The sequence below is a fragment of the Chlorocebus sabaeus genome, chromosome 14, assembly GCF_047675955.1.
Source record: "Chlorocebus sabaeus isolate Y175 chromosome 14, mChlSab1.0.hap1, whole genome shotgun sequence".
NCBI classification, from domain to species: Eukaryota; Metazoa; Chordata; class Mammalia; order Primates; family Cercopithecidae; genus Chlorocebus; species Chlorocebus sabaeus.
The window spans coordinates 99,376,463-99,399,497 of record NC_132917.1 but is presented as its reverse complement, the minus strand read 5'-3'; the positions used below and the strand labels follow the sequence as shown (position 1 = coordinate 99,399,497).

The 23,035-nt window shown below is 41.4% G+C and overlaps 2 protein-coding genes across 3 annotated transcripts in view; one reads left to right on the top strand and one right to left on the bottom strand.

Moving 5' to 3' along the window:
• MGAT4A (alpha-1,3-mannosyl-glycoprotein 4-beta-N-acetylglucosaminyltransferase A) overlaps positions 1-6,489 on the top strand; it is a 128,687-nt gene extending 122,198 nt beyond the window's left edge. For both annotated transcript variants that reach the window (XM_008008113.3, XM_008008114.3), the window contains exon 16: positions 34-6,489. In XM_008008113.3, coding sequence (XP_008006304.1) covers positions 34-60 — 27 coding nt within the window. In that variant the 3' untranslated portion in view covers positions 61-6,489. The remainder of the gene's footprint in view (positions 1-33) is intronic.
• Positions 6,490-7,111: 622 nt separating this feature from the next.
• Positions 7,112-23,022, bottom strand: UNC50 (unc-50 inner nuclear membrane RNA binding protein). Its single transcript, XM_008008111.3, has 6 exons — positions 22,884-23,022; positions 21,576-21,859; positions 20,727-20,847; positions 9,270-9,409; positions 9,083-9,184; positions 7,112-7,451 (listed from the first exon to the last, which is right to left on the bottom strand). Exons 2-6 carry the CDS (start codon positions 21,853-21,855, stop codon positions 7,315-7,317), a joined length of 780 nt encoding a protein of 259 aa, XP_008006302.1. The 5' UTR covers positions 21,856-21,859; positions 22,884-23,022; the 3' UTR covers positions 7,112-7,314.
• Positions 23,023-23,035: the final 13 nt, after the last annotated feature.

Below are 23,035 nucleotides of genomic sequence, written 5' to 3'. Positions count from 1 at the left end.
CTTTATCATACCTTTTATGATTTTGTATTTCAGATTCATATTAAAAAAGCCACCAACTGATCATCTGAGAAACCAACACATTTTTTCCTGTGAATTTGTTAATTAAAGATAGTCAAGCATGTATCTTTTTTTTTTATTTCTACTTGAACACTACCTCTTGTGAAATCTACTGTAGATAAGACAATTGTCATTTCCACTTGGAAAGTGAATCTCCCATAATAATTGTATTCGTTTGAAACTAAGCTGTCCTCCGATTTTAACTTGACTCAAACATTTTTCAATTATGACAGCCTGTTAATATGACTTGTACTATTTTGGTATTATACTAATACATAAGAGTTGTACATATTGTTACATTCCTTAAATTTGAGAAAAACTAATGTTGCATACATTTTATGAAGGGGGTACTTTTGAGGTTCACTTATTTTACTATTATAGACCCTCTTTTATAGATTATCAGGGATTATATATATAAATATATAAATATACATAAAAATGTTATGGAATTAATTTATTAGAAACACTTAAGAAGTACATATTTTTGTGCAGTAGATTTTTGAATCGATACTTTTTTTGAAAACCAGTTACCTTGCTTTTTTAAGTTCTTTCTATATTTTTCTTTGGAAATGCAAACATTACAAATCAATGCCATTTTTCAAATGCACTGCCATTTAAGACTGATTATAGATGGATTTCTTAACTGAAGTACTTTTATAATCACAGTGACTGAACAAAATATTTTCAAAGACATTTGCCATTCCTTAAAAGCCAAGATTTTAAAGACTAATGTCCTTCCTGAGGGTTACTTTACTATCCTGTGTATGGTGTATAGCCACAGAAAGTCAGTCTGATAAATTTTCAATGTGTAAGTGTGATGTATTCAACCCAGATTATTGTAGACTTATTCTATTTCCTCTGATGTGTAAAATGACAAACTCTTCTTTCCTTTTTAATCTTTGTCTTTAATCCATGAATTAGGTGCATTATCTCCTGTGGATTCTTTTCTATCTGCACTCATTTTATGAGCTCTGACAAGTGCTTTCTAGGTGTTGCTATTGTATGAGTCATAATTGGCATAATTTTAAAGAAAAATTGTAATATTGGTTTTTGGTGAAATATATTAGTAGTAGTATATTTTCCAAAATGATTTTATTGTAGTATGAACTGCTAAGTGAGTCCCGTGTCCAGGAGAGTGTATTTGTTACTCTTAAACATGCAATTCCAAATGATATTACCGCTATAAACAAAGAATATTACCGGTCTCCGCAATCAGTGATCTTTATAAAAGTACTTTTAAAAAAAGATGAATTGTCGGCCAGGCGCGGTGGCTCACGCTTGTAATCCCAGCACTTTGGGAGGCTGAGGGGGGCGGATCACGAGGTCAGGAGATGGAGACCATCCTGGCTAACACAGTGAAACCCCGTCTCTACTAAAAATACAAAAAAAAAAAAAAATTAGCCGGGCGTGGTGGCGGGCGCCTGTAGTCCCAGCTACTCAGGAGGCTGAGGCAGGAGAATGGCGTGAACCCGGGAGATGGAGCTGGCAGTGAGCACAGATTGTGCCACTGCACTCCAGCCTGGGCAACAGAGCAAGACTCCATTTCAAAAAAATAAAAAAAGATGAATGATCAACATCAGTTCCCAGCCAGTCTGCTGGACACACTGGGGTGCCACAAGTGGGTTGCAGGTTGGTTGCAGATGGGCAGAGATGGATTCTGCTGAGCTTTCAGAGTGGCCGCCGGCTGGGGCCTAGCGTTGGGGCAAGGTTCCAGCTGGCTGCCTCTAACCTGGAGGAGCTTCATCTCGTTACCCAATGTGCTGAACCAACAGCATCAAATAGCTTCATTGCCTGTGCAGTGTTAGGAAGTGCAAACGTTTGGAAACACTGATACAGTACAATTATTTCCATCACTCCATGTTGTTACAATTTTTAGCTACTTTTCTTGATTGAAAAGTCAATCACGTTGCCAAAAATGATTTTTATGTCAGTTAAAGGCCAGTTGAAATTTTTTTATTAGGATGTTTTAAATTTACTTTTCACTTTCTTGAATTTTTTTCTTCTCAAATTTCCTTGGCCCAGTGCCCACAAGCAAATTTCATTCAAAAACAGCAATAACCTTTCATCATAAAATTTTGCCACCAGCTTGGCGTACTAAATGACCGCAAAAATAACTGAGTAACCAGAGGTAAAAATCTGTGCAGGTGGGCTTAGGAGTCCCCTTGGGTCCCTGGTTCCTCAGTTGCCAACTCTGGTTTCATGAAGAAAGACCATGCTCTGGAAATCTAGGGAGGAGAAAGTTAGTGCAGCACCTGGTGTGATCTTTAAAGACAGTCTGCCTGGCTCGCTGTTTCCTGTTTTCATGCAGGTTCCCCTCCCAGCATCAGCCTACCTGTTCCTAAGAAACTCATTCTTGTTCCCAAGACTCCTTTTAGTCAAATCTTTCCTGTCATTCCAGGACTTTCTTATACTTCCCTCCCCATGACTCTACCAGTGCCTAGGGTGTGCCAGGCACAAGGCAAGTGGCCAGTGAGCATCTGGATGTGGGACCAGTTTTTCCAGCTGCCCTCCTCTTTCTCTTTTTTTTTTTTTAATTATTATTTTGTATTATTTTTGAGACAGGGTCTCGCTTTGTTGCCCAGGCTGGAGTGCAGTGGTGCTCTCAATAGCTCACTGCAGCCTCGACCTCCAGTCTCAAGCAATCCTCCTGCCTCGGCCTCCCAAAGTGCTGGGATTATAGGTATATGCCACCATGCCCAGCCCACTTTCTCTCTCTTAACTCCCTCTCCCTGCTGTTGTTGCCATACTCTTGCATACACAATCAGCTGTCTAGTTTTTGACTGTTTGTGGATAAGTTTGTGTGTATGGTGTGTGTTGTCTCTCTCACCAGATTTCAGGTTCCTGAGGCGAGCCTGCAGCTCATACTGCTCATCTGTCCTCTCCTGTGATGGGTGCTCAGGGCCTCTCACTGTTGGTTACTCCCTCCGTTCTGCCCAGTTCTGCACTCAACTAGTAGAAGCAGCCATGCTTTCCCCAGCAAGAAATTGTAGTGGTCGCCCTTAAGAGCAGTATGAGGGCAGAAGATTAAGGGAGGGGAAGAGTCCCTGGAACTGGAAGAAGGTAAATACTCTGCCTTGAGAGGGCACTGAACCATTTTACCAAAATAGGAAATGGAAAAAGTGTCAAAGGTTGGGACTAGTTTTAAAAACACATACAGCCAGTAGACACATGAGGGCTGTTAAAATAATTTTTTTTTTACCCGGTTCTGCCATCACACGCACTAGTGACATTCCAAGTACTCAGTGGCCATGTGGGGCTAGTGGGCACCACACTGGACACCACGGATGCAGAACTTTTCCGTCGCCACAGAGAGCTCTGTTGATCAGTACTGTGTCCAGAGTGCTCGTTATGAACAGTTCAGAAACCACGATTCATACATTCTCCTTATGAGGTTAAAAGCAGACATGGGAATAGAACATAATGCAAATGATGATGAGTATTTTGGGTGAGAAGAGAAAGCTGAGGACCCATTTCTAGAATTCTGAGATGTAAGATTTCTTAAGTTCTTTATCTGAGTCTCATGCGTTCTCCACATCATGCACTGTACCATACTGTGTAGTCAGAACAGACAGTGTGATTGAAAAGCTTTGGAAACAGTGAACACAAAGGATTATTTAGCACATAGGCTGTAGATACGTATGTGTGTATTTATTCAGGCATTGGAGATGGTTGAATATCTTTGAACAAAGTGTATAGCTTCTCAAATCAGTGGTTGCACTAGTAAATAATTAGAAGGTGTTGTTATTTTTAAAACTATAAGCAAAATTATGAAGGCCTTTAAAAAATCTATCAAAATAATGAAAAAGAGGTTGTCTCCCAACAGTGCTGTCCCTCAAAGATAAGATTGGTTATGTGGAAACAGCACATTTGGAGATTGTTCTAGTGAATAGCAGTGTGTATTTGTGGTACGCAAATTTCTAAGAATGACCCCTACTGACACCCCTGCCAATGACCTTGTATAATATCCTCCCCCTCTGAGCATGGGTGGAACTTGTTTGATCCATGATTATATCATGTTATGTAGCAAAAGGAAGACTGTCTGGGGGTGGCTAATCAAATCTTGTGACTCCTTTAGAAGCAGAGAGTTTCCTCGGGCTGGTAGCAGAAGTCAGAGACAAAGCAGAAGGACCCCAGGCACCATTGCTTTTTTAAGGTAGGGGGCTGCATGAGAAAGAATGCACGTGGCTTTAAGGAGCTGAGAGAGGCCTTGGCTAATAGCCAGGGAGCTGGGAACTGCAGTCCTACAGCCACGGGAACTGAATTCAGCTCATTCATGGGCTTGGAAAGGCATTCATCTCTAGTCTCCAGGTAAGACCCAGCCTGGCCAACACTTTGAGTCCAGCCTTGTGAGACCCTAAGCCGAGAACTCAATTAAGCCTGCTTGGACTTCTGACCTACAGAACTATGAGATAATAAATCAGTGGTGTTTGAAGCTGCTAAATTTGTGGCAAATTTGTTATGTCGGAATAGGAAATGAATACAGTATTTTAAAAGAGGTAAAGAGGAACTCTTCGTACTTGATTCCCTGTAGTATGCTGGATCTTTCTTGGTAAATGCATGAATAAAGTCTTCAGTAGCAAGTCATGTACCTGGACCTCGTTGGGGATGTTCTCTGCCAGAGATCTCAGTTCGTCTTCGTTGGACGTTTGTTGGCAAAGTTGCAGCATCTTACTGAGTAGCGTTTCGTAAAGGAACTGCTAGAATGAGACTATAGGAATAGGACTGAAACAGTGTATAATGAATCTTTATTATTTCTAGAAGAGGTGTTACTTTATGCTGATTTAGACTGCTCTGAGCCTGTCAGAAGTAAATTCAAGAATGATTAACAGTGGTATTTTAGATACAACATTAAGAGCAAAAACAACCTTGGCCTTGTAGAGATCAGATAATCCACTGTTTATCGAGGGACTTAATTTTTTTTAACCAAAACTTAGTTTCTCTTTTTATCATCTAGAACAGATCAAATCCTGTATGGGCCAGCCAAATGTTTGCAGTTAGAGAATGTTTTGCAAATACCTCTCTGCTTCCAAGCCATTAATTGCTAATGAAGTTTTATTTTGTCCATTAATTTTTGTGCTTATTTTTACTGTATTGCCATGGCCTTGATACAAGTAGAACTAAAAGAAAGAAAACGAGAGGTTAAGACTGTCAAAAGTTAAGAAATGTGAGTCATAATCATACCTTAATGTTTTAAGGGAACTTTATCCAATCCAGTCCCTTTATAGAAAAGGAACTTTTCCAAGCTATGTTGCAATATTTATAGTGTGTAAAATTTTGTTTGACTTTGGCAGTTGTGCATTTTAAATTATTGATCTTATATGCTACGATAACTAGTATGCTTACTTTCTTTAGTGCATGTGATCATACAGTGCTAAAAAGATATTTTTTAAAGACCCAACCAAACCGAGGATTTTGTTATACATATCTGTATCAACACCTTTATATAAACTCCTCTCTTCTTACCTGAAACACTCCTTCACCGGTTTGGGCACTAACTAGATCCTTTTCAAAGGAACAGACGGGAGTGAGCGAGCTGGCACTCCAGAGTGCGTCTGAGCTGAGAATTTAGAAGACCTTATTCAAGAAAGTAAACTGAGCAGTGACGGGAAAGCACTTTGAGTGAAGTATCATTCCCACTGTTAACGTTGCAGTAAAAATGGTGGAAAAAAAAAAAAATAGTGGTGCTAACATTGTTCTTAAATGAGGATTGTTTTTGTTGTGGGGAATATTTTAATACTCTTGGACTTTAGGGAGGCTATTTTATGTGTCACTTGCTCCTAGTTGTTTCATTGTATTAGTAATTAGCAAACTGTCCTGGAACCAAGGGTTTGGTACTTTAGCTTGACTAGCATTCCATTATTTATTTGAAATGCTCAGTGTGTGCTCAAATTTGGTGACAATATCTTTTGAAGACATATTCTCTGAGCCTTAAAAATGGCTGCTATCAACAGTACTGTAAGATGCACTGCCAGTAGATTTGATACTTTTCATTTCAGTGTAGGCAGTAATGTTTTCTAAGAAAGATTTAGAAATCAGCACAGTATAACAACTGTGTTTCATTTATGGAATGAAAATACTGAGGTGTCCCATTCAGAACACTTTGGAAAGGTTGTCTTTGCATTAGGGGATGTTTCTGGAAGCATCCCTTGGAGAAGCTGCCTGAGGAATCTCCTTGCCAGGTTGTACCAGATTTTTTTTTTTTCCTTAAATGTATTGTATATATTTTCCTTAAAATGTCTTCACTGGCTGAATGATTCGTACCTGTAGTAATATTTTAGGTACTTGTTGGATTTTTAAAGGAAGATTATTTATTTTCAGATTTGCTGCTATAATTGAAAACCTAATAACTGGTCCTGTTGATTGTGCCTTTCATCACTGTTTTTCTGTGCCACGACCGTTCATGTGTATTTGAAATAAAGAAGTTTAAAAAGCCATGTTGAATTCAAGATTCCTTCTAATAAAAACAGGTGAAACTTAATGAGTAGTATTTTATTATTAATTTTGTTTAACACTGATTCATACTAGTTATCCATTTTCAGTTAGAAAAAAGAGTGGATTCTTTATTTGGGTTTTGTAAAGTCTTTAAAGGGGGAAAAAAAGCCTTACTGTGAAGACAGTAATGACGAATATTATGCTGATGTTCACTTTATTATATGCACTATACAGTTCCTAAAATAAGAGTAGCTACCTGGGCCTCTTTGATCTAAAATATTTAGGGGCTATTAAGTTTTTAATGTAGAAAATGCTACTAATGATGCTTAGGGCCTGAAGTACAGTGACCCCCGTTTGAGGGATCCTATAGGTTAAAGAGGATTCTGAAGGTTAGAAGGGATCATGTGGCTTATGTAAATATTTAAAATACAGCTTATTAGAAATGGAGATTATGCATTTTTGTCAACAGGAGAGAGATGGGGCTGGATGATGATTCCCTCGTTCTCCAACTAGATACTCTTTCAAAAATACTTAATTCATGTTGTTTTACATGTTTTCCCCATGCCCTTAGCATTTTACATGTAGCTCTTAGGTTTGCAAATATTAGAGTGAACACACATGCTTTAGTTTAAAAAATATTTATTACAGAAATGTACATTTAATTAGTTTTAAGGAATGTACCTGACCACAGTGTTTATATTTCTTCAAATTTGCAAACTTTACACCTTTAAGATATCTACAAAGATAGTTTATTTACAAGTTTTACAAGAAATGATCACTTCAAATACTGTTGACACAGTTATGATTGAATATTCTCACTTTTTTTTATTTCACTCTGTACTTATAGAAAGAACACAGAGTATGGGTGAAGTTCCATCCCAGTGCCAGGGACAGCCCGTAGAGCAGAATCAGAGGTGCAAATGGATACAGAAGAATTACTGTATTTTTCAAAAATGGCAATGCTGGAAAAGAAAGGAATCCAAACTGATTTTTTTAAAAAAACAAATATATGACTAATAAATGAACATTTTGAAAGACAGCTTACTTCACCATGTGGGGTGGAAGGGAATGCATCTTTTGAATCAGTGAGATTATGCTATTTATACCCAGAACCAGACTCCTCCTCCCAACCCCTCTGTGCTGCTTCCTTCTTGTCTCGGGCTGGGAAGAAACCGAGGAGAGGAATTACTTCAGCACAGAGACTGAGTGGGACATACACTGGACCAAGAGAGGTTAACAGTGAGGGAGAAATATCACAAGTATTCATGAAAACAGTGGTGAATTTAAATTTGTGACTGCCTCAGAAGCCTCTAGGAGTCCAACTTAAAAGTACAGAGATGGATGATATAGGAAAATATCTTTTAGCTATTTGAGATTTTCCAGTGTAAAGCATTATACCCCCACTTTAAGAAGATGTGAGCTCAACTAATAGCCCAGGCTTCAGAAAAGAACTGAAACTCTTAAATATAAAAATCTGGCTCCAAATACTGATGTTTCTTGGTCACTGGTTAGTTGGCGAGACCATACCCCATGCATCCTGACCTGAGTATTTCTCATACAGGAAGGTCTTAAACAGAAACTGAACTGTACTCCAACTATTCTAAGTGGTATAGGAGTTAGGAGGAGTGTTCAAATAACCACTTAGAGAAACCACAGTGCTACAGTGTTCTCATCACAAAACACTTTCCAAATTCATTAGAAATGGCACAAACATCTCCCCTGGACTAGAGAAAGCACTCCCCAAACAAAGCATTACAATGAAGGGGTTAAGTGTTCCCTGGCCAACCAGTCGAAAGGGGAGAGAATGGGGGTGGGAACAACTCTGGAGCCAGGCACAGTCAGAGCCATCTGTATTTACAGTTAGGCCCTAACCATCTACAGAAACAGGAAAGGAAGGGCTAAGAAACATACAGTGCAGTCTCTAGATTTTATTTGGCTTTATTTAATGGAGATCATTTCTTAACATAAATGAAAAATAATGTATGTTCCTCATTCATATTAAGAAAAATGAACTGACAACAGGATTTAAGAGTAAATCTGCAAACATGTCCTGAGGACAATAAATGCTGGGCCCGATCTTCTGTGATCGTCTACAGAACCATATGGTAATCAAGAAAACTAAAAAGGGGGCAAGAAGTATGACTCCAAAGGCTTTAGAGAACTTCAGTTCATAGACCTGAAGTTCTATGAAGATTCTGGGTCCCACCTTTCTTTGCTCTACCCTCTGGCTGGTAACCCACAACCTGAAAGCATGGGAGAAGAGGAGGAGCGAATGGTCTTGGATTCCTGCAAGTCATTTGGAGATAACCAGTATGGTTTAACATGGTTCCTTCAAAGTATAAAATCTGTTATATACCAGCTAGGCCATTTTCTAGCTGCATGACCATGGGTAAGCTGCTTAATCTCTGTGCCTCAGTTTCCTCATTTGAAAACCAGAAACGTGTGTAATTATGAAGATTAAATGAGATAATGCACATAAAATATTTAGGACAGTGCCTGTAAGTGTTCCATAAAAGCAAGCTATAGTATTACTGTTACAACTTTCCCCCTCTTCCTATGTTCTCACCCAAAAACATTTTAAAAAATTACTTACCACTGTATCCCAGGAAAGTTACATAGATATAATAGCCAACTGCAACCAACCATAAGGTATTTCCAACTAAATATCCAATAAATGTGTCTGTCAGGATGACATCTGCCAGAAGAGATGCAGGCCATGAGTCCCTTTACCAACGCATGCAGTGAAGACCTGGATAATATTCTAAGTAACTGCTACTTACGGTTGATGAAAAAAAGCTGGATAAAATGCAGAATGACCAGGAGTGGATAAAAAGCATTGAGATGCACATCAAAAGCATAGCCCCATTCCACATCATAGTCTCTGCTCTGTCGTTTCACTAAATACTTGTTAGAGATGAACCTAAGAGCAAAATTAAAATGTCTTTCATAATAAAATTGATTCTGAAAATGTTTACTTACTATGTGGCAGACATTCTCAAATCTGGAGCTATACCAGTAAACAAAACAGACAAAAATCCCTACCTTCCACCTAGGAAGGAAGACTGACCATGATATAAATATGTTAGATGGTACTATGGAAAGAGAGAGAGCAGTAGAGAAATGTGGAGAATACAAACCTGAGATGCAATTTTACATATGAGGGTTATAAAGTAACATTTGGGTAAAGACCCAAGGACAGTGATGGTGCCTGGCAGGTCTGAGGAATGGTAAAAAGACCAATGTGCTGAAAGAAAAGGAGCAAGAAATGAAGTCAGAGAAGAAACAGGGTTGGGTCCAACATCAGGTCACACAGGATCCATGTTTGACTCCATGTTTGACTCCATGTTTCATGGAGCCTGTAGCCATCTGACAATCTTTGGCTTTTATTCCTGGTGAAATGAGAAGCCTGATTTGACTTAAATGCCTTGACAGAGCCTCCCTGGTGGCCGATCTGAGAACAGACTCGAGAGACAACACCGGAAGCAGAGGCCAGTTAGAAAGCTACAGCAAGGAAGAGATGAGCAGAGGGACTGGTGGCAGTGGAGGTGCTAAGATGTGGCACACATGATACTCGGAAGGTAGAGCCCCCGACATTATTGGATGTGCACGATGAGAAAAAAAGACTCAAGGATGACTGAGAGATTTCTGCCTTGAACAAATGGAAGATGGAGCCGCCTTCAATTGAGGTGGGGCTGGCTGTGAGAAGAGTGGTTTTGAGGTGGGAAGGAGTGTGCGGAAGTTTGAATTTGGACCTGTTACGTTGAAGATGCCAACTAGTACGGAGTAAGAAGTTGTATACAATGTCTAGAGTTTAGAGGACAAGTCCAAACTGGAGATATAAACTCATCAGTGTATAGATGATATTAATATTTAAAGCCACGGGCCTGGATCATGTCACCAAAAAAATGTGGATAATGAACAGGCCCAAGGCCCAAGGCCCAAGACCCCTATTAAGAGGAGGATGAAAGAGTAAGAAGCAGTTAGGAAGAGTGACACATCCAGCCGTAAGAACAATTATTCAAGCGTATGTCACTGTTCTACAACATGGCCTACTAGTTTTTCAGTTCAATGATGAATAAAAAGTAAAATATCCAAGTAATAGAAAAGTAGATCTTCAAAGACCAAAAGTTGTATTATAAACATATATTGGAAATTCAATGTACTTTTTAATGTATTACTTCATCTCAAGGATACAATTAAGAATATACTATTCTGACACTGGGGAAAAAAATGGAAAATAAACAGATGAAAAATATGGTACGATACTAATGGTAACAGTTCCTGCATTTAGTTATCTGAAAATGCCAAAACAATACTGAACAAGCTAGAGCTTACCAAGACAGTTTCCTTTTTAGCCAAGAATGTGTGCCATTCAAATTGTATGGAATCAACATGTAGCTCACTCCCCAAGAGCACCCTCTATGAAAGCAGACGTTCTCTGCTGCCCCTATCCCCCTGCTTATCCCAAATGGGCACTTTCCAAGCTTCTGGCCTCAGTGAGAGTCCTTCCTCTAGAAGACAGATGTGCCTTCTGAGAGCACTCCAAGGCACTGTGGTTTTCACCTCCCAGCTCCATATTAACGCCAGTCAGAGGCTCATCATGGCCCAGACTCTTGCCTCTAGGTCTAGAGTTATCAACCTCAGTGTCTACTGACCTTTTCCACTCTTCAACAAGTTCCCTGAACTCAACAGGCCGTCAAGGGCTGCTTCATCTGCACCTGCTGCTTCCTCAGTCCTCCAAGGCCAAACGTTGCAGGCCATCCCAAAGGAGCCTCACACCTACTACCCCTTCCTGATCCTCCCTCATACCTTGTTATCTCAGGAAGCTCTCGAATCCATCTCTCCTCTCTATTGCCATCACCACCATACTATCTGGGCCTCCTCTACTCCTACGCAGACCTCTGCAAGTGTATCCAGCCTTGCCCACTCACTACTCCAACTTTTGCCTCCTCCACTGCCATGGAAAAGATTTTTCCTAAAGTGTGAGTTTGACATTATTTCCTTACTTCAAAGCCTCAAACCTCCCCACCTCCTTCTGCCCCCAATCCAAACATGCAGTCTATGAGACAAAGTCCAGTTTTTTACCTGAATGGCATTAAGGCCAATTTCTGTAGTCACATCTCTTCCCCAGTCACTCGGTGTCACCCTATGCTCCCAGACCTAGCATGCTGTTCCACACCTCTATGCCTCTGCACTTGCAATTCCTGGTGCCAGGAGTCAACTATTCCCCATCTCCACAAACCACCTCCTTATGCTGGCTTCAGTAATACATCTGTGATGGTCATCATTACATGCAGTCATTTCTCCTTCTAGTTCCTCACACAACATAGGTTCTCAAAACTACACTGAATCCCTTTCTATTTAATTCGAACTATGATACAGACTCACATGAAAGGTGCTAATCTCCAGGTTCATTTGGTTTCTGTGGCTGATATGGTTTGGCTGTGTCCCCAACCCAAAATCTCATCTTGAACAGTAAACTGCGAAATTCCCATATGTCAAGAGTGGGGCCAGATGGACGTAACTTCCCCCATGCTGTTCTTGTGACAGTCAGTGAGTCTCACAAGATCCGATGGTTTTATAAGCATTTGGCATTTCCCCCACTTGTACTCACTCCATCCTGCCACCTTGTGAGGAAGGTGGCTGCTTCTCCTTTGCCTTCCGCCATGACTGTAAGTTTCCTGAGGCCTCCCTAGCAATGCACAACTGTGAGTCAATTAAACCTCTTTCCTTTATAAATTACCCAGTCTCAGATATTTCTTTACAGCAGCGCTGAGAACAGACTAAGGCAGTGGCCTCCAGAATTACTGTATTCATGGCAGAATGCTTATTATGAATGAAACTATTCTTTTGAAAGTCTTATTTATTGAAATTTCAAAATACACCATTTGTTTTTCATGAATTTCTTGGTAATGAATATGTGACTTACATTAGTATTAATTCTAGGCCAGATGTTAGAATTTATGTTAACAGTGCACAGCATTTATTGGCTAACTAGCATATACAAAAGTTCTGCTGTACTAGTCAGCAGTTACAAAGAAAAATACAGGCATATATCATTTTAACACACTGTACTATATTGCACCTCAGATATACAGTAGTTTTTTAATTTTTACATATTGAAGGTTTGTGGCAACCATGTCCAGCAAGTCTTCCTGTGCCATTTTTCCAGCAACATATGCTCACTTCACGTCTCTGTGTCAGCATTTTCTAGCAATAAAGCATTTTAAAGTCTGTACATTGCTTTTTAGAGCCATAGTGCTATTGTACACTTAAGACTACAGTACAGTGTAAATATGATTTTAATATGCACTGGGAACCAACACATCTCTGTGATTCAGTTTACTGCGATATTTGCTTTACTGCAGTAGTCTGGCATGGAACTAGCATATCTGAGCTACGCCTGTAAAAGGGTGGTATTGGCCAGGCGTGGTGGCTCACACCTGTAATGCCAGCATTTTGGGAGGCCGAGGTGGGAGGATCACCTGAGGTCAGGAGTTCGAGAGCAGCCTGGCCAACATGGCAAAACCCCGTCTCTACTAAAAGTACAAAAATTAGCCGGGTGTGGTAGTAGCGTGCCTGTAATCCCAGCTACTCAGGGACGCTGCAGCAGGAGATTCGCTTGAACCCGGGAGGTGGAGGTTGCAGCGAGCTGAGATTGCACCATTGCACTCCAGCCTGGGTGACAGAGTGGGACTTCATCTCAAAAAAAAAGGCTGGTATCATCAGAAGTTATAGTTGCAGAGTCTTGCTTAAAATATTAGTAACTACCAAATATTGAACACTTAACTATATGTCAGGTACTTTTCATAACATAATTCTCTCAAAAATTGGACAAAATAGTTAACTCAATTTTACAAAATAAAGAGACTGGGACTAAGAGTTTCACAGATGGCAAGCAACACAGAAGACAGGTGATTTCTGCATTTTCAACTGAGACTCCACCTCTGGGGACAGGGCACAGCTAAACAACACAACAACAAAAAAAAGCAGCTGAAACCTCTGCAGACGCAAACGATTCTGACAGCTTTGAAGAGAGCAGTGGATCTCCCAACACGGAGGTTGAGATCTGAGAACGGACAGACTGCCTGCTCAAGTGGGTCCCTGACCCCTGAGTAGCCTAACTGGGAGACATCCCCCACTAGGGGCAGACCGACACCCCACACCTCACACAGTGGAGTACAACCCTGAAAGGAAGCTTCCAAAGCAAGAATCAGACAGGTACACTCGCTGTTCAGCAATATTCTATCTTCTGCTGCCTCTGCTGCTGATACCCAGGCAAACAGGGTCTGGAGTGGACCTCAAGCCATCTCCAACAGACCTACAGCTGAGGGTCCTGACTGTTAGAAGGAAAACTAACAAACAGGAAGGCCACCCACACCAAAACCCCATCAGTACGTCACTATCATCAAAGACCAGAGGCAGATAAAACCACAAAGATGGGGAAAAAGCAGGGCAGAAAAGCTGGAAATTCAAAAAATAAGAGTGCATTGCCCCCTGCAAAGGAACGCAGCTCATCACCAGCAACGGATCAAAGCTGGACAGAGAATGACTTTGACGAGATGAGAGAAGAAGGCTTCAGTCCATCAAACTTCTCAGAGCTAAAGGAGGAATTACGTACCCAGCGCAAAGAAACTAAAAATCTTGAAAAAAGAGTGGAAGAATTGATAATTTGAATAATTAATGCAAAGAAGGCCATAAAAGAACGGACAGAGATGAAAATCATGACACAAGAAATACGTGACAAATGCCCAAGCTTCAGTAACCGACTCGATCAACTGGAAGAAAGAATGTCAGCGATTGAGGATCAAATGAATGAAATGAAGCGAGAAGAGAAACCTGAAGAAAAAAGAAGAAAAATAAATGAACAAAGCCTGCAAGAAGTATGGGATTATGTAAAAAGACCAAATCTACGTCTGATGGGGTGCCTGAAAGTGAGGGGGAAAATGGAACCAAGTTGGAAAACACTCTTCAGGATATCATCCAGGAGAACTTCCCCAACCTAGTAGGGCAGGCCAACATTCAAATCCAGGAAATACAGAGAACGCCACAAAGATACTCCTCGAGAAGAGCAACTCCAAGACACATAATTGCCAGATTCACCAAAGTTGAAATGAAGGAAAAAAGCTTAAGGGCAGCCAGAGAGAAAGGTCGGGTTACCCACAAAGGGAAGCCCATCAGACTAACAGCAGATCTCTCGGCAGAAACTCTAAACCCAGAAGAGAGTGGGGGCCAATATTCAACATTCTTAAAGAAAAGAATTTTAAACCCAGAATTTCATATCCAGCCAAACTAAGTTTCATAAGTGAAGGAGAAATAAAATCCTTTACAGATAAGCAAATGCTTAGAGATTTTGTCACCACCAGGCCTGCCTTACGAGAGACCCTGAAGGAAGCACTAAACATGGAAAGGAACAACCGGTACCAGCCATTGCAAAAACATGCCAAAATGTAAAGACCATCGAGGCTAGGAAGAAACTGCATCAACTAACGAGCAAAATAACCAGTTAATATCATAATGGCAGGATCAAGTTCACACATAACAATATTAACCTTAAATGTAAATGGACTAAATGGTCCAATTAAAAGACACAGACTGGCAAACTGGATAAAGAGTCAAGACCCATCAGTCTGCTGTATTCAGGAGACCCATCTCACATGCAGAGACATACATAGACTCAAAATAAAGGGATGGAGGAAGATGTACCAAGCAAATGGAGAACAAAAAAAAGCAGGGGTTGCAATCCTAGTCTCTGATAAAACAGACTTTAAACCATCAAAGATCAAAAGAGACAAAGAAGGCCATTACATAATGGTAAAGGGATCAATTCAACAGGAACAGCTAACTATCCTCAATATATATGCACCCAATACAAGAGCACCCAGATTCACAAAGCAAGTCCTTAGAGACTTACAAAGAGACTTAGACTCCCATACAATAATAATGGGAGACTTCAACACCCCACTGTCAACATTAGACAGATCAACAAGACAGAAAGTTAACAGGGATATCCAGGAATTGAACTCATCTCTGCAGCAAGCAGACCTAGTAGACATCTACAGAACTCTCCACCCCAGATCAACAGAATATACATTCTACTCAGCACCACATCACACTTATTCCAAAATTGACCACATAATTGGAAGTAAAGCACTCCTCAGCAAATGTACAAGAACAGAAATTATAACAAATTGTCTTTCAGACCACAGTGCAATCAAACTAGAACTCAAGACTAAGAAATTCAATCAAAACCGCTCAACTACATGGAAAATGAACAACCTGCTCCTGAATGACTACTGGGTACATAACGAAATGAAGGCAGAAATAAAGATGTTCTTTGAAACCAATGAGAACAAAGATACAACATACCAGAAACTCTAGGACACATTTAAAGCAGTGTGTAGAGAGAAATTTATAGCACTAAATGCCCACAAGAGAAAGCTGGAAAGATCTAAAATTGACACTCTAACATCACAATTCAAAGAACTAGAGAAGCAAGAGCAAACACATTCAAAAGCTAGCAGAACGCAAGAAATAACTAAGCTCAGAGCAGAACTGAAGGAGATAGAGACACAAAAACCCTCCAAAAAATCAATGAATCCAGGAGCTGGTTTTTTGAAAAGACCAACAAAATTGATAGACTGCTAGCAAGACTAATAAAGAAGAAAAGAGAGAAGAATCAAATAGACACAATAAAAAATGATAAAGGGGATATCACCACCGACCCCACAGAAATACAAACTACCATCAGAGAATACTATAAACACCTCTACGCAAATAAACTAGAAAATCTAGAAGAAATGGATAATTTCCTGGACACTTACACTCTCCCAAGACTAAACCAGGAAGAAGCGAAATTCCTGAATAGACCAATAGCAGGCTCTGAAATTGAGGCAATAATTAATAGCCTACCAACCAAAAAAAGTCCAGGACCAGATGGATTCACAGCTGAATTCTACCAGAGGTACAAGGAGGAGCTGATACCATTCCTTCTGAAACTATTCCAATCAATAGAAAAAGAGGGAATCCTCCCTAACTCATTTTATGAGGCCAACATCATCCTGATACCAAAGCCTGGCAGAGACACAACAAAAAAAGAGAATTTTAGACCAATATCCCTGATGAATATCGATGCAAAAATCCTCAATAAAATACTGGCAAACCGGATCCAGCAGCACATCAAAAAGCGTATCCACCATGATCAAGTGGGCTTCTTCCCTGGGATGCAAGGCTGGTTCAACATACGCAAATCAATAAACGTAATCCAGCATATAAACAGAACCAAAGACAAAAACCACATGATTATCTCAATAGATGCAGAAAAGGCCTTTGACAAAATTCAACAGCCCTTCATGCTAAAAACTCTCAATAAATTCGGTATTGATGGAACGTATCTCAAAATAATAGAGCTATTTATAACAAACCCACAGCCAATATCATACTGAATGGGCAAAAACTGGAAAAATTCCCTTTGAAAACTGGCACAAGACAGGGATGCCCTCTCTCACCACTCCTATTCAACATAGTGTTGGAAGTTCTGGCTAGGGCAATCAGGCAAGAGAAAGAAATCAAGGGTATTCAGTTAGGAAAAGAAGAAGTCAAGTTGTCCCTGTTTGCAGATGACATGATTGTATATTTAGAAAACCCCATTGTCTCAGCCCAAAATCTCCTTAAGCTGATAAGCAACTTCAGCAAAGTCTCAGGATACACAATTAACGTGCAAAAATCACAAGCATTCTTATACACCAGTAACAGACAAAGAGAGAGCCAAATCATGAATGAACTTCCATTCACAATTGCTTCAAAGAGAATAAAATACCTAGGAATACAACTTACAAAGGATGTAAAGGACCTCTTCAAGGAGAATTACAAACCACTGCTCAGTGAAATAAAAGAGGACACAAACAAATGGAAGAACATACCATGCTCATGGATAGGAAGAATCAATATCGTGAAAATGGCCATACTGCCCAAAGTAATTTATAGATTCAATGCCATCCCCATCAAGCTACCAATGAGTTTCTTCACAGAATTGGAAAAAACTGCTTTAAAGTTCATATGGAACCAAAAAAGAGCCCACATTGCCAAGACAATCCTAAGTCAAAAGAACAAAGCTGGAGGCATCACGCTACCTGACTTCAAACTATACTACAAGGCTACAGTAACCAAAACAGCATGGTACTGGTACCAAAACAGAGATATAGACCAATGGAACAGAACAGAGTCCTCAGAAATAATACCACACATCTACAGCCATCTGATCTTTGACAAACCTGAGAAAAACAAGAAATGGGGAAAGGATTCCCTATTTAATAAATGGTGCTGGGATAATTGGCTAGCCATATGGAGAAAGCTCAAACTGGATCCTTTCCTTACTCCTTATATGAAAATTAACTCAAGATGGATTACAGACTTAAATGTGAGACCTAATACCATAAAAACCCTAGAAGAAAACCTAGGTAATACCATTCAGGACATAGGCATGGGCAAGGACTTCATATCTAAAACACCAAAAGCAACGGCAACAAAAGCCAAAATTGACAAATGGAATCTAATGAAACTAAAGAGCTTCTGCACAGCAAAAGCAACTACCATCAGAGTGAACAGGCAACCTACAGAATGGGAGAAAATTTTTGCAATCTACTCATCTGACAAAGGGCTAATATCCAGAACCTACAAAGAACTCAAACAAATTTACAAGAAAAAAACAAACAACCCCATCAAAAAGTGGGCAAAGGATATGAACAGACAGTTCTCAAAAGAAGACATTCATACAGCCAACAGACACACGAAAAAATGCTCCTCATCACTGGCCATCAGAGAAATGCAAATCAAAACCACAATGAGATACCATCTCACACCAGTTAGAATGGCAATCATTAAAAAGTCAGGAAACAACAGGTGCTGGAGAGGATGTGGAGAAATAGGAACACTTTTACACTGTTGGTGGGATTGTAAACTAGTTCAACCATTATGGAAAACAGTATGGCAATTCCTCAAGGATCTAGAACTAAAAGTACCATAAGACCCAGCCATCCCATTACTGGGTATATACCCAAAGGATTATAAATCATGCTGCTATAAAGACACATGCACACGTATGTTTATTGCGGCACTATTCACAATAGCAAAGACTTGGAATCAACCCAAATGTCCATCAGTGACAGACTGGATTAAGAAAATGTGGCACATATACACCATGGAATACTATGCAGCCATAAAAAAGGATGAGTTTGTGTCCTTTGTAGGGACATGGATGCAGCTGGAAACCATCATTCTCAGCAAACTATCGCAAGAACAGAAAACCAAACACCGCATGTTCTCACTCATAGGTGGGAACTGAACAATGAGATCACTTGGACTCGGGAAGGGGAACATCATACACCGGGGCCTATCATGGGGAGGGGGGAGCGGGGAGGGATTGCATTGGGAGTTATACCTGATGTAAATGACGAGTTGATGGGTGCTGACGAGTTGATGGGTACAGCACACCAACATGGCACAAGTATACATATGTAACAAACCTGCATGTTACGCACATGTACCCTAGAACTTAAAGTATAACAATAATAAAAAAAAAAAAGGGGTTTCACAGATAACTAAGTTGGCATTTGAACCCAGGTCTCTGTAACTAAAATATTCACTACAATGACCACCACGCCCACTCAACCACTGGTCCTCCACTGAGATCGCTGGCCACATCCCCTGCCCTTCATCCAGCATGCCAACCACACAGAACGATTTAAACACCAGATTTATCCTCAGTACACTGCTGTTGTTAAAGCAACCAAAGTCAGACTGAGAACCCTTTTGATAAAGCCTGTGTCTGTGTGTGTGTGTGTGTGTGTGTGTGTGTGTGTGTGTGTGTGACAGAGAGACAGAGAGGGGGTGAGGGTTAGAGAGTTTTATTCTCAGTAGGAAGGCATGAGAAGTTTAAAAAAAAAATCCTTCTTTTTCAAGTATACTTCATTTAATGCAAAGATTCAAAGTAAGATTCCACAAAATAACCCTTTAGATCTAAATGGATTTAAACGCAATGAATATCAAGAAGTGGTCTCTCCTGACAAATGCAGAAAACCATGCTATCATCCAGACAACTTAAGCAGAACTGGCTCAAACTGTAACATTTTTGCAAAACCAGGGATTTTGTTAGTATGTGGAAAATAAATCTCTGGACCCCAAAATCACTAAGCCAAAGGGAAAAGTCAAGCTGGGAACCGTGTCAGGCAAACTTGCCTCCTATTTTATTCCTAAGATAGCTTATCTTTACAGGTGTGGGACAGAAAGTCCTCCTTCTGCTCACCAGAGACAAGTGTTTATCTGACTGCTTCCTCTGCCCCATTGTTTACCTAAAAATGCAGACTCACTGAGCCAGACTAAGGCATAAATGACTATTCCTGTACTTGCCTCTCACAAGTAAATTGTGCGTTCAGTGAAAGGCTGATCAAAGACTCAAAAGGATGCAACCATTTGTCTCTGATCTAACTATAACCTGCTTTCCCCACTTTCTGGACTAAAATAATGTACTTTTTTTCTTTTTTGAGACGGAGTCTCGCTCTGTCGCCCGGGCTGGAGTGCAGTGGCCGGATCTCAGCTCACTGTAAGCTCCGCCTCCCGGGTTCATGCCATTCTCCTGCCTCAGCCTCCCGAGTAGCTGGGACTACAGGCGCCCACCACCACGCCCGGCCAATTTTTTGTATTTTTAGTAAAGACGGGGTTTCACCGTGTTAGCCAGGATGATCTCGATCTCCTGACCTCGTGATCCGCCCGTCTCGGCCTCCCAAAGTGCTGGGATTACAGGCTTGAGCCACCGCGCCCGGCTAACAATGTACTTCTTACACATGGAGACTGATATCTCAAGTCTCCCTAAAATGTGTAAGAGCAAGCTGTGCCCCGACCACCTTGGGCACATGTCCTCAGGACCTCCTGAGGCTGTGTCACTGGCGTGTCCTTAACCTTGGCAAACTAAACTTTCTAAATTGAGACCTATCCCAGATATTTTGGGTTCAAAACATAATTATTTCAATTATTTGCTATATTTGACAATATAAACCAGCCTTTATTTTCTGATCTAGGTGGCAACACAGGAGGGCAAATTGTAATAATTTTGGCAGTCAAAATCGATCATTCAGTGACTCTACCTTGGTTGCAATTTCCATCTGCTGCCATTGTAGCTCTGAAGCAAACAAATGGAGATGCTACAACAGTATCTGAAGAACCAAAGTTATGGTACTTACCACATTAAAGTTGCTATCAGAAGACCAACGCCTACACAATCTATGAATACAACCCAAAGGAGAAGCTTTATTGTCTCAAAGAATCCCATGTCCAGCACAAAGCCAAATCCTATAGTGGACACTGAAAGAAAGATTCACAAGATTCATTTAGGGACTCGGCTAGGTTCTGGAAATACATCCCTTGCCCTCTAGATGCCCAGGCTAGTGGGAGAGACAGGTCTGTACGCAAAACTCCCTAGATGTGTGAACACCACCTTGGAACAAAGCGTCGCCACTGAGAGAGTTGGAAGTTTCCTGAGGTGGGCCCCTGCCAGGCTGATTCACCACGGTGGCCTCAGTATTTAGAACGCCAGTCTAGAGAAGGTACTAACATACCTTAAGTCCAGTTAAGGTGCAAAATACCCTGTAAACTTCAATATCTTACCCACCTCAACACCCTACAGGTAAATGAGACCCTTGCATTATGGAATTGGAGAACTTCAGTTTCTCAGGTTCACATCAGTACTTTTACAATTCTCACTCCGGATTTGCCTGACTGCCATGCAATTTCCAGTTTCATATTCCTTTTCACAGTCAGCTGCATACTGGTTCACAGTAGTTGAAAAGATATGGAGTGAATTTTGTCCCCTGCTTTTCAATGTCCTAGGGTAACAGTTTACTCTGGCATCTGCTTGGGACCTGTAGAACCAAGACTACAATTTTCTTTCCTGCGAGATTTTTGAGGCTTCAGTAAAAAGGAGAAATAGTTTCCAATATTTCCAGATTCTGACCCACAACACATTTATAACAAATAAAAAGTCTAATCAGAAACGCTAAGCGTTCAATTCTGTCTCAGACAAACACACTTACCACAGAGCCAGATACTTAACAGGACCAAGAAAGCAGGGTCATCTCTGGCCCACTGGTCCTTCGTCTGTTTTCGATAATGAAAATTTCTGTAAACTCTCTGTGGGGATGTGAACAGGTAGAGCATCTGCCAGGCAGCAAATTCAAAGTCCATCTGCCGAAAGCGGAAAAGCCTTCTCAGATATTTGTAGCGTTTCGCTCCGGCTGTGTGTCTTGCTGCATCCCTGGAATTCAAGACTCCGTTCCCCTGCACTGAGGAATTCACTGAAGTACTCGGTAACATCTTCCTAGATGGAAGAAACACATTTCTTTTACACGTATGCTGAAGAAACTTTTGGCTACGAGCACCCCTCTTCTGAGTTACTTGGCAGGGAGGTCACTTTCCATGTTCTTCCCAACCCTAGAGAAAGGCCAGGAGTCAAAAGCAAATGCAGTTGGTTCTGAGGCGGGGCTTGGGGCTTGGGAACCGCAGCCTGCAACCTCAGGCAAGGGCAACAGCTCACCCTTCTCAATCACCTAATAACACATATCCAGGGGCAGCTACCATTACAGAGACGGGGATGATGTGACAGCTCCATGACTCCGAGAAGAGTGACAGAGCCAAGATTCCAAATCTGACTCGAAATTCCGTGCTCTTAACCACCAAGCATTTAAGAAAATGCCTAAGAAAGCAATGTTTCAGCTGGTTAGAACAGTGTTACCGAAAAGGTAAAACAAATGGCCTATTCACATAGATCCATCAGCGCACTGCCAGCAAGCTCCTCGGTCACTAGAATGAGATTAAAAACCAAGCAAAACTCCGATCCCTAGTGTTTTACATTCGGAATAGGTCAGCAGAGGGAGCGGTAGCGTCGGAGTCCAGTCGAACCGGTCCGAGCTCCGGGGAGCGCCGGCCACTGCCCGGCTGCCCGTCTCCCCTCCACTTCGCAGGCCCCCGGGACGCCGGCAGCGCCTGACCGGGCCCAGCTGCTCCCTCCCTGCCCGGGGCCGCGGATACGGCCGCCAGGTTTAGCAAATAAAAACAGAATGCCCAGCTCCGTTTGGATTTCAGACAGGCCACGAATAAGGTTTTAGTACGCCTACATCCCACGCAACATTTCGGACATGCTAATACTAAATGCTCTTTATCTATGATGCAAAGGTAACTGGGCGTCCTTTCATTTTATCCGCAACTCTATCGCCGGCCGAGGGGCCGGACGCCGACATGGTCATTGTCAGGCCGCAGCGATATCAGGTCGCAAGCTGTCGGGATTAAATGGCCCCCGGCGGGAACCTGGGCTGCGGGAGGACAGAGCGGTCCTCAGGCCTCACCTGGAATCCTGCTACAGCCTCGACCCGCGTCCGAACCAGCCCACCACCTCCTCCCAGCAGCCGAGCCCAGCCGCCACAGGGCGGGCTTCCCTTCCCGCAACGCAGCCGGCGCTTCCGGCGCGCCCCGCCTCGCGCACCCACTTCCGCCGCGC